This window comes from Myiozetetes cayanensis, unplaced genomic scaffold (genome assembly GCF_022539395.1).
Source record: "Myiozetetes cayanensis isolate MyiCay16 unplaced genomic scaffold, myiCay2020 scf6-25, whole genome shotgun sequence".
Lineage (NCBI taxonomy): Eukaryota > Metazoa > Chordata > Aves > Passeriformes > Tyrannidae > Myiozetetes > Myiozetetes cayanensis.
Genome location: NW_026087853.1, coordinates 47,007,304 through 47,020,024, shown reverse-complemented (window position 1 = coordinate 47,020,024; position 12,721 = coordinate 47,007,304). Strand labels below are relative to the sequence as shown.

At 38.9% G+C, this 12,721-nt stretch overlaps 1 protein-coding gene across 4 annotated transcripts in view; it reads right to left on the bottom strand.

Moving 5' to 3' along the window:
* The window catches only part of KCNQ1 (potassium voltage-gated channel subfamily Q member 1), a 337,444-nt gene that overhangs the window by 282,521 nt on the left and 42,202 nt on the right, over positions 1-12,721 (bottom strand). For all 4 annotated transcript variants that reach the window (XM_050336525.1, XM_050336522.1, XM_050336523.1 and 1 more), the window contains exon 2: positions 11,221-11,311. In XM_050336525.1, coding sequence (XP_050192482.1) covers positions 11,221-11,311 — 91 coding nt within the window. The remainder of the gene's footprint in view (positions 1-11,220; positions 11,312-12,721) is intronic.

Below are 12,721 nucleotides of genomic sequence, written 5' to 3'. Positions count from 1 at the left end.
CCTAGCTGCCAATTCAGATTCAATATGCAGCTCTGGATTACAGTAGGCATGCCTAAACCTGTAGGATAAAATTAATTTCAGTCAAGTTGGCCTCAATCACCCATCAGGCTGACACCCTGCTGTCCTGCAGCAAAACAGATGCAAAGAAAACAAAATGCCTAATTCATTATTCAGTCAAATCAATACATGAGAGGCACAAACTTCCTTCAGTATGTAAAATAAGGGTCAAAATCTCAGCTTTCATGGATGAAAGAAAAGCTTTCACAGTTCTAAGTTAAGAAATTAAACAAGAAATTACATATCTTTCTCTTTTCAGTGTTGTGACTGCTGAGGCCCATCACTGAACTGGAACATGTGGAACAGGGCAAAGCTGGGACTTGTGTAAGTCCTGTTTTCTCTAATTCAGTGCCTGGCTGTGCAAGAGCCCACTCACAGTTCCTTCCACTCACCTTTTCAACTACTTTGTCTGTTTAGGCTGCAAGGTCTATGAGGGTAGGAACTATCTTTTAGAGTGTGGGGGCCCCCACTCTGCTAGGTGTTGCACTTGATTTTACAGGAAGGGCCTTTTGAATGAGCTATAATAGCAACAACAATAATATCCTTTCTCAGAAAGATAACACACAAGTCTGCTTGTAAATTGTATTGCAGATAAAGTTTCCATCACACTTTTAACTATCAAAAGCTAACAAATCTTACTCTACAGTTCCACAAACAGTTTAAGCCAGCACTGTTGCCAAAAGAAGCAATCTCATCTAGCCAAAAAAAAGGTTAGTTTGAACCCATCTGGGTTCTCCAAGGCAGTTGACAACATAGCTGCACAAATGCTTGTGTTGGCACAAGGAATAGAGAAGCAGGATCATTTCTTCAGGTGGCAGCGCCAGTTTATGTAGGCTGAAACTTACTCTTGAAAGTGCAGCTTGGGTTCTCTGAAGGATTTATCTCACAAAGTCAACTTAGAGTGGAAAAGCTACGGATCATCCAATTTTACATGTAAAACTGCTAATATTCACCTCCCAAGAATGCTGTGAGGTTAAGTACATTCATGTTTGTAAGGTATTACAGAAATAAGATTAGTAAATATTTAATTTTCTCCCCTCCCTTTTCCCCTGCCCTAGCCACTAAGTATAACTCATTCTGAGCTCCATATACTAAATCAATGACTTGGAGCAGCTCCTAGAAGGTAGCTGTCAAGCTCCCTGCCTGTAGGCCAGATGGAGGTCACTCCTCGTACGCGTGCAGTCTGATTTAAAACTGTTCTGCAATGCCAAAACAGCCAAAACAGCATCTAAAGACATTGCACCCACCCGTGCTGCAGGGAATCACAGAATAGACAAATCATCTCTACACCAGACACCCTTTCTCACCTTGATCTGGGGAACAGCTGCGGAGGAATAAAGCACAAGTGAATCAACTCCTTTTGCATGCATTCCACGTGCAAACACATCCTGTCAAGCTGACAAAAACAACAACGAAAATGAGTGTTTCTGAAAGGTGCCTTAATAAGGATGTTAACAGCATGCTGGAGGAAAAAAGAGGTCAGCCTCAGTGTCATTAGCATAAGGGAAACCATCAAAGTGAGGCAGCACATAGCTTGCTTTCACAGACCGGGTGTGAAAACAGGCATTTTGGTTATTTTGCTAGTACTTCAAAGTCTGGCTGTTTCTGAGCTTTTGGTTCTCCACCATCTTAAAAATATGCTCATGTTCAATGGGTTACGTGGGAACACCTGATGCAGACAACACACTGAAGTACAGGTCCCTGAAATCAATGATCAACCAGGATAGCTGAGCAATGCAGAAGTTCTTGGATGTTTGTCCCAACATTTGGTCCCTACAAGCAAGTCAGAAGCCTACAGAACTTACTGTGCTGCACAGCCTCTGACTGCTGTTGCTACCAGGGCACATGGGCAGCCATCCTTGTTTGCTCCCAAGGCACAGGACATGCCACAGTGCGGAATGGAAAACACCACACGTGGCAGCTCCCTGGGCTACCAAGACTTCTCCAGGAGCTCAGCACAAACACCATGTTCTGAGCTCCACAACTAAATTGATTTATTTTTTAAGATGAGATAAAGAGTAAATGCCCATGCTAAGTACTACTAGCCACTGAATCAACAGCTCTAATAAACTCTTTCACAAGGCCTTTCTGATTACTGAGATAAAGTCGGCCTGGGCCCCACATTACAACAAAAGCAATCCTAGAAACTCTTTGTGCAAGACAAGTTTAACACAACTCACGCTTCAGTCATGATGACATTTTTCATACTACCAAAATAAAAGTAAATTAGATAAAAATACATTTAAATCATTAAATGCGAGATAAATACAGTTTGTAGTTGCATAAATCAAACTCACGCTTCCTAGGTTATCCCTAACTACAAGTCGACTCTGTTGAAGAAACCTTTCCTATTACATCCTGATCCTGTTAATATTTATGCACACAGGAAGCTCCACTGAAGTCATGATGACGATTCATACACACAAAGTTAAACACACTGCACAATTGCAAGTCTCATGCCATAAAAACTTCACTTGCAAATGTAGAACCTAATTTGGTTGCCTATGCACACATACATTAAAAAATCCCAGAGTCCTGACTTTTATTTTTTCCTCTCCCCTAAACCCACGGAACAAACTCTCAGTAGGGCAGAGTTGCCAGAGGCTCTACTCAATACAAATCAAATCCAGTTAGAAGTATTTCTTTCAAATCATTGCTAAAAAAATGTTCTCTATAAAAATATGTATGCAAATAAATATATACATAAATACATATGAATACATAACAGGATAATCTCCCTATGTTCTTGTTCCTTATTTGTGCACAAAGTCAGGTATTTGTCACTTTTTTCATGGCCAGGTAATTTCTAACAGGATGTTAATTTACTCATTCCCCTTCAAAGAGTAGTGCTCAGTGCTGAGATGCACTTTCCTACTGTCAAACACAGAAGCCAAGAAACAAAATAATGAAGCTTTTTAGAAAACAAACTCATAGAAGTTTACTTTAGAAATTGCCAAGAAAAAAAAAAAAAGCCACCAAGAAGTCCAGCTGATTATGGATTTTTAGCTAGTTAATTGAACTCACTCAACCCAACATCGTAAAATAGAATTCTTAATGCATTCAATTTATTTTCTCTCTACTAACTCCTGGAACCTTCTTTCTTCTAAGACACTGGCAGTCACTGCTTTTCTGCACTACAATTACACTACACCTGCAGAGTTTATTCCAGTTTTGCCTACCAAAGGCCACTTAAAGCCATTCAAGAGCCACCAGCTAGTGACAGCTGGCAAACTCAAACCTGTCTCAGTAGTCTATCATATGTAATCAATTGCAAATAGAACTTCAACAGACTCATCTCATTATTTCCCAGCTAATTCCCCCTGGGAAAACAAGCCAGCAAGCTTCCACTTCGAATCATGAAGCTAGTTTTGTCTCTGTCCCTCCTTCCCAGCTTCTCCCTTTCCCCTCCCCTTGCCTCAGTTCACTGCACTGTTTCAGTTTTTCGGCTTGATATCCGTTATGTTATGTCAGCTGTTACATTACGCTTAAAACAATAGACTCCAGCTGGCTGAGGTCAGATGTTAAAACAAGGACCTAACAAAGCCATAGACCCTCCAGTTATACTGAAATTGAGATACACACTGAATGTAGCACTTAATGACAAACTACTTTCCAGACATTTGGGCAAAGCATAAAGGAAACACCTGTCACTGCAAACATTACACACTAATCCAGATAAACCCTAAATTTAAAAATCTTTCTTTTCACTGCTTGGCTATACTATGCACCAGTATTCCACAGTTTTTTGATTTTTTTCCCAAGATGGAATTTGTATTACTCCACTTGTTTACTAAAATATTAAATGGTGAAAAATATGTATAATCTCAAAGAAAATATGTTTACTATGTTTCTTTTAGAGTTTACCAAGTGAATGTTCCGAGTTTGCCGTGGATTTACACCCCAGAAAAGTTTAGTCAAACTTTAACCCTTAAGCAGAAAGCTTGACAAAAGTGAATAACAGATGTAACAGTAAATGAAACATACCTTTTTCAGTGATGGCATTTTCTTAGATACACCTTTGAACACAATTAGTTGAAAGGTAACAATACTAAAAACTAAAGAAACAAACCACCGGTATACTGTGTGACTTATGAGAGCAAACACAAGCTCTTGAGAACAGGTGAACTACTAATAACCCCAGGGAACATATCCCCCTGTTTATCAAAACCCTGCATGCAATATAAAAGCAATGTTTTCTGAAAACTTCCACGCTACTGTAGCTCATATAGGAGAAGCTGGGAAGCTTGCACTGTGCAAAAGGACAACGTGGCACTGTGCTCATTTCTGTCTTTGGCCAACACCCCCACGCTGCCAGTGAGGGAGATCACCATGTCAGATCATGTGGGCCACCAAGCAGCCAGCAGACGGCACCAATCCATCAGGAGCGGTTCGTGCTGCCCCGCAATCTGTCACCAGCCCCACCCTGAGCGTGAGGAAGGCTGCTCTGGCCAGAACCTATCTTAGTCTTCAAAGTTTGAGTCCCAATAAATGCTTGGTGCTCCACAGCTATCTCATCCCAGTGGGGATAAATGCTAAATTCCAATTGCTTTTATGCACAACGATGTAGCTGCAGACTTTATTTTAAATGACAGTGTTCAGGAATGCCACCACACAATTCCAGGTACAGAAATCTAAGAAAAGGGATATTTTTTTTCATAGTTCTCAGAAAAGGCAGAAGTGCGAATAATCCATTTTCTACATCCAGGCCACTCCAGTGTAGCAGATTAAAATAAGAATTCAAACCCATCATTTTTTGACCTTCTAGAAGAAGTGTATAGAATACTTAAAGAAATGCATTTTTTTCTATAAAAATCACTGCTTATCCTTATCATATACATCTAAAAGTCATTTTTGGTGGTAATGTTAGAGACATTTAGACAGATAAAATTTTTATTTTATCACAACTGATTAGGAAACATCTAAGCCAATAATAAGAGCATACCTAGAACGACACAACATACTGTAAATCTTTCAGTATATTAACAAGTTTAGTAACTTTTTCTTTCTCCTCCATACAGTGACTTGTCCAATTCATTTCACTGAAAGCTTTAATTGTTCTCTCTCTTGTGTTTTTTTTTTTTTTTTGTTTTTTTTTTTCCCTGAAAGACATCCACACCATGAGCAATCAGGCAGACCAAACAGTATGAATTTTGTGGCTACCACCACAAAGCAGCCAGAGTTGTCTCTGGCACCAATGTTAACACAGCCCTTTTCTTCCACCTCTCTCTCCCAAAATGATTGTTGCTAATTACTCGTATAAAATTCCCCAAGCCTATGTGAAAAAAACATTTCTTTTATTCACAGTTCACTTCTTCCAAAATATATTTTTCTCTAGTTCAGGACACCATCCAAGGTCGGAATCAGCCACTCCAGGCGGAACACAGCATGGTCCAATGCTGCCCTCTGCAGGTTTTACCGGGAAACTATAGTTGTTGGAAACCATACACCCGTTTGATTTTCAGCACATGTAAAAACAAAAGCAGCTCATCTCCCCCCTTACTGGTCTTGGCATGCTTTCATTTCATATCACCTCTTCATTCCTTCCTTGCATTCCTCTTCAGCTCAGACTTCATCTACACCAAACAATAGCATCAGGCTTATCTTCTTTTAAAAAAACCAAAAACAAACCAAACAAACAAAAAAAAAAAAAAAACCAACAACAACTTGCTTCTATCATAGAAGTATCTGATTTGGCTCCCTTTGACCTGCTCAGAACGGACATAAAACAGAATTTAAGTATGTTCATGCAACCTCCTGAACCAAATGAATTAAATCCTTTTAACATCACATTTACATTAAACACATAATTCTCCCATACAGGCCAGGGGAGTTGACAAGGGATTGCTTTGAGAACAGCTGGATCAAGTCAAGATGTTACTACCAGCAACATTTCAAACCAAGGCAGCTGATTCTGCAATGAGGCAGATTAGAAGCACTTACTCGCCTTACCTGCCAGCACAGCTCAGCCACAAACATCACAACCACAGGCTGAAGCGCAGCAAGGAACACCTGGGTGCAGATGCAGGAGAAGTTCCTTGTTCCAGCTACTAGCTATACTGTTCCCTAATTAAAAGGGGGGAAGGTGATTTTAATTTTTAATCATGTTTTCTGAGCCTTCAAATCACTCACAGTTGGCTTTGTTATTACAATCTAAAATGTAGACAAGTTGACTTTGACTGAAAGCTGGGATTCTCAGCCTTGAGCTATCAAGTGGAGTGACAGAAAGGAAATGCTGCAGTGAGTGACTCCCTGGGCAGGTCGCTCTGCAGGTCCAGCAAAGGAAAAGGATTAAAGACCATGAGACCACTAGACACATCCTCTTCACCAGCTGACCTCATTTTGGGTCAGACCAGGGGACTCTGCTGAGGCTGCAAAGACAAATTTTTCCCTTTCTCAGCTACAGTTGTTCTTCAGAGAGAGTCTGTAGACTAGATCATTCTGTACATCTATCACCAGACATCCCTTACAAATTTAACTACATCCTGTAATTTTAGAGGATGCAAATGCATCAATATCCAGATTGTAAGTCTCTGTTTCAGCCTTTTTAACCAAGGAAGATAACCAAAAAAGAAAAATTCTAGATCCACTTTGAACTATTTGAACCATTTGTTCTCTGTGAAGACCATCTTCAGAAGCAAAAGCTGCAAGTATTTTTCTCTTTCTTTCTCACATGACCCACAAGACACTCCAATAAACAAAATCCAAGGTTTCCACTCAAAACAAAAGATTGTATTAAAAAAGAAATAAAAACTAGATTTCTTTTAGGCCTAGACTCTGTGCCAGTTTCTCATACTTGTAGGAATAATTTCAACACCAGTGAAGTAAATGTTAACCACCCAAAACAAACTGTCTTTTTATCTTAATTTATATTTTTTAACATTTAAAAGTTGTTTCATCTCTTCAGTAAGAAGCATGCTAAAGTAGAAAAGGAACTCAGAAAACAGAAAGCTGGAAAGAGCTTATATTTTCATCATAAAAACATACCTTTTTTTTTTTATTTGGTTGGAATCAATATTGAAATGAGATTCCTACCAGAAAATAGCTTTTTCAGGCACACTAAATATCCCTTGGTTCAGCAGAATATTTAATCCCCTTGGATCAGGCACTTGGATTTTCTTAGATCATGCTGAGATAACAGCATTCTGCTGTGTTCTGGCACCATAAAATCCTTGCTTATGAAAATAAAAGAAAAATACGGCCTCTCTGGGAACATACATCTCTGAATTACTTTTTTCCATAGTTTATACATTGTAGTTTCAAAATCAATTTTTACACAGATATACCACATTCTCTTTATGACTCATGGCAAAAGCTCTCCCCCACCATTTTACATGGGCCAAGTGTACACAGGACTCTTCAAAATGATGATCCTTTCACAATCTTGGCTCAGACTCCAGCTCACGCTGGGCAAGTGCCAACGAGTAAGTGGAGTCAAACCCCCTCCAACAGCACCATCTAGTGAGAAGAAGAGAAAATAAACACATGCAAATTTAAACAGTTTTCACTGCATTCTGGAAACTAACAAAAGGCCAATTCTCTCCTAATCTCCCATTACAACTGCATTTAGGTATAGCTTTCATCAAGGCTCTTTGCCTGGTGAAGTGTGGTGACAAGTAGAGAAAGATTCAGCAACTAATTGTAAGCTTTTTGTCTAAAACTGGAACACTGCTTGGAACACAAATAAACTTGCTCTTGTTTTTATTTTTTCAGTGTCAGGCTTGCATTTTTCTTGTTGTTATGAAAAATAGAAGCATTTTTTAATGCTTTAAAAATATTGATAACATCTGTTTCCTGCTGTGGTAGTGGGAGGTGATATAAGACAAGCAGCTCCAGAATAAAATAAAAATAATATATACATATAATCTTCACAACTTTTTTAGCTTTTATTTTCATATAATTGTAATATCTTGTATGACTATATTACTGAAGCATGAAATTCTTATTCAGGAAAGAGGGCACACTCAGCTTCTATTTGTAACTTTAATGTGACCAGGCTCCCTAGCTTCAAAAAGACTGTCTGCTGAAAGTATGTAGGTGCTTATATCTTTTACATGGTCAGAGCCAAATACTTTGGCTATGTGGAGGAAATAAAGCAGTATAGCTCTTAATTGTGTTTTTAATGGTCTTGTTTAAATAGCTTTTCAATCAGGAGGAACAGATTCTGTTCTTTTCCCGACGTGCATCCTCAGTGCCATGAAACTCACATGGGCTATAGAAGGGATTCTGCAACAACAGTATTTTGCAGATTACATACACAAACACACCCACCCACCCTCACACACGTGCTTTTACAGTTATGCCATCTCATTTTCAAGATTAATCAGATTTACAATGTCCATGCAGTAAGCCTGTTTAATCAGACTTGCTCTAGGGGCTGTTCAGATCAGCATTACCCACGTGGTAACTCTGAGCACTCATTTTCATTCAGCAGGATTCTGTCATTTCTTGCATTTCCAGACCTATGGCTGTCTGGTCAAAGCCTCCCCCTGCCCCACAAAATACAAGAAGTCCATAAGTCTCAAGTAGGCAAAATTTCAAATCACTACAGTGAATATTTGGTAACACTATCTCAGCCTTATATTTGATGCACTACAAAGCATAACTCCTTTAGAGATAATTCTACCCTAGACAGGAAATTATATCCAAATAAAAGGCAATCTGCTCTTGACAATACAGCAGTAATTTTCCCTTTGGAAGGCTGAGAAAGAAAAGTGGGCTCAATTTTACAATCTTCAAAAGAAAGAGTTAAAGGTCTCTAAGCATTAGTTCAATTATTTCGATTTCACGCACTTGGGCAGTAAAACTCAAATTTCATGGGATTACTTGAGGCCTCAAACTGCAAACTCCACGTGACCAAAGTTTCCTTCATCCTCACTGCCCAGTTAAGCCCAAGAAAAAGCCTTCTTCAGGATTCCCATACTCCTCCTGGTAGTTTGCTGGTACACTGCTGCTGCTCCTTTGACCTTTCTTTGTCTTAGTATTAGTTTGTAAAACAAGTTGCTTGCCCTTCTTTGCTTACTTACAATGACAATGCTACCTACTGGAATTGTCTGGGTCCAAATTAAAACTATTATTGTTGAATATTTAAAAATCCTTCTACAAACACAACAGAGAAACTAATTCCTACTGCAGAGGAGTAGGAAGAATGCTCTCCCCAGCTTTCATGTCTCCTTACAGAACCATTTGGGTTGGAAGCTTGGACTATGCTTTCTCCTGTTTTGTGTTTTAATCTCCATATGCTATTACACTTTATTTTTCCTCTTTCTTTGTATTTTGCAGATTCTCTTCAACCAGTCATCTGTGATTAAATCCCCCCACCCCAAGGAATTCAGTTACATCTGATTTTGACAGCTTATTATGCTATCTTGAAATTAAAATCTGTGACAAAAATAATAGAATAGGAAATTTTACTAGATAGACACCAACAGGAACCAGATTCTAAAATTTATATTTGTGTTTCAAGATGCCACAACTCCTTTGAGAGTTCCAATGAAACTGGACAGAGAATAGAGCACATTGGCCCAATCTACTGCTTTGGACTGATGGATCTGGGTAATCCCCGTAGGTTTCATGAAAGTTACCACAGTTAATCCTTTAGGAAAACAATCTCAGAATATGCCAATAGTGAACAAACAAACAACTGCTTCTTTCCCAACAAAACATGACAATAGGATTTCAATGTTAAAAATTAACCACAGTTTTTCTCATTATATAGAAGAGGAACACTGATTCACCATTCACTGATTCTCTCACTACTTAGAGAGCAAGAGAATACAGAATAGTACAAACACAGAATACATAGCACATATTATATACACTGCATGTAATCCTGAATGCATTGCATGCACATTACACTGACTGTATTACCCAGACAACACGTACTGCACACAGTATGAACAAACAAAATGAGCTCCATGATTTCACAGGGTGGGGGCGGGGAACGAAACCACACTAGTTATGTTGTCACTAGGAGTTATTTCACTGAAGCAACACACAGGTAAAATATTATGATATGGTGCAAAGATGAGTGAGACATTATCACAAGTTAAATTCATCCCAGAAATGAACAGAAGTATCCATAACTACTAGTTATGGATTAAAAAAAAAACAAAACCAAACAGAACAACTTAAATCCTACAAAAAGAGAACTCCAAACCACAAAACAGAAAAGGTGCAGAAATAAATGTACAGAAGCTCTTAGCTGGCACTAACAATGTTACACCTATGAGTTCAAATATCTTACAACTTAGTTAAAAATAATACACCAGACATGAATATACTGCATGTAGAAATAGCGTGATTGACACTAAATTTAATATGCTATATTCTTATTCTTACAGCATTCATATTAGGTATAGAACCTCAGCATATTTAATAGATAAATTGACAATATATCTGGTGCATTCCTACAATCCTGTTTTGAACAAACATTTATATTGCTGGTTAGCATTTTTCAACATAGTGACAGTGTTCTCACAAGTTAAATAATGGTCATTTATTTACAAATACAGAGAAATCTATGATTTAGCAGGGGGTACCCCACAACTGAGGTACAACAAGTTTATAAAATTTTTGGAGGTTTAAAATCATGTCTCTCCAACTTCAAAACTAAGGTACTTCAATGAAATCTAAGGTAGCAGGATAGTAATACTCCTGGAGCATTTGTTGATGCATATCTGTTGCAGCACTAGTGTACTATAAACATGGTGAATATGTTTTCTTTACTGAACGAAAAGAGCATAAGACAGGTAGAGCAAGTTGTCTTAAAGCCAATGAGAATATGTGAGTTTTCCACTTGTGAAACAAAGCTGCATGTGACATCAACTAAAGGAAAGGACTTCCACTTAACTTTTCCCCCACCGTGGTCTGGCCTTCAGTATGGCTGAAAAAAAGAATTAACCCAAACAGTATGAGGGATTCAAGCTTAATCAGAACATCTGTATGTCTGGACACACCACAGATGCACTCAGTAAAGGCCATATCGCGTATGACTTGACTTTTGTGCTACCATGATGTTCGGTGTTTCTGTGGCTTTACAGACTCAGTAGGGAAAAGCAGAAAAGTCTCTCATCATCTAAACCATAAGGAACATTCTGCTTAATGTGGTATTAGCTCAGGAGATCAGAATTTCCACATTAAGAACAAACATGTCCACATACATACCATCCAAAATAACGTCCCTGTAGCAAGAGCTGCATACTGTTCAATTGTAGAAAGCACACTGAAGATAAGGCATATCAGCACAATAAGGAAGCTGTAAATGAAAAGAAATTAAAAAATTAAAATAATGTAATGTAGTGTAGTAAGGATCTATAGGGAGGACAGATAAGTATGGCATTACAAATTATCTATCCACACAGAAGTGTCATTGGTATTGGATTATCTCAAAATACAGCATGTAACTTTTGCATGATCCTGCTTCCTATTGAATAGTTTATTCCTCAGACACTGAGGGTTTGGGTTGGATATATTAAATGAAGGTAAACTATAACACTAGCTTTAGCCTCCCTCTCAGATTTGCTGTTTCCTAGCTCCTCAGGAAATAGCATTCCTTGCTCTTTCCCATTGTAAGGACTACTACTGTGGCTGAATCACCACACAACACCCCCAGCATGTTTCAAATATTTGCCTTTTTGCTGTTCTAAATTCCAATTAACTGCAAAGAGAAATCCCAACTAAGCCAGAGCTTAAGAGGCTCTGCCCACACTATCTTTTATAAACAATTTCTAAAAGGCCCCAAATAAATAAAGTCTAACATCTGGCATTTGAAACACAACCTACATCAGACTCCATTTTTAAATGAAACAAAATTTCACAGCAACTATCAGAGAGAGAGTGGGAACATAAGGATTTGTTCCCTGGTGCCCCTTGCCCAAGCGAGTCATAGAATCATATTGGGCTTGGGTTGGAAGGGACCTTAAAGGTCATCTCATTGCAACCCCCTTGCCATGGGCAGGGTTACCTTCCACTACAACAGGTTGCTCAGAGCCCCATCCAACCTGCTCTTTAGCACTTCCAGGGATGGGGCATCCATAACTTCTCTGGGACACCTGTTTCCATGCCTCAAAACCCTCACCGTAAATTTTTTTTCCCAATATCTAATCTAAACCTGTCCCTTTCAGTTGGAAACTGTTACCCTTGTCCTGTCACTACCTGCCTTTGTAAATAATCTCTCTCCATCTTTCCTGGAGGCCCTCTTCAGGTACTGGAAGGCTGCAGTTTGGTCACCCTGAAGCCCTCTGTTTTCCAGGGTGAACAATCCTAATTCTCTCAACCTTTCCCTGTACAAGAGGTGCTCCATCCCTCTAATCATTTTGGTAGCCCTCCTCTCCACTCGACTTAACAGGCTGATGTCCTTTCTGAGCTGGGGACCCCAGAGCTGGATGCAGCACTCCAGCAATCAACAGGACTTAAAACGTTTGCTTGTTAAGCACAGTGCTGTTTGTTAGGGTTGTTTATCCCAATTCTTTGAGACAAGCAACACCAATCCTTTGCACTCAACAGAAACTTGCTGCAAAATCCAGTAACTAAATCATCCACTCTGTTACAGATCTCTGTGTTAAGGCTGACAAGATAAGCTAGGCTGCTCAATGATCACTTCAAAGCACAGTGCATGCAAGTCCAATGCACACAATGAAAAATGATCACAGAATCATTTAGGTTG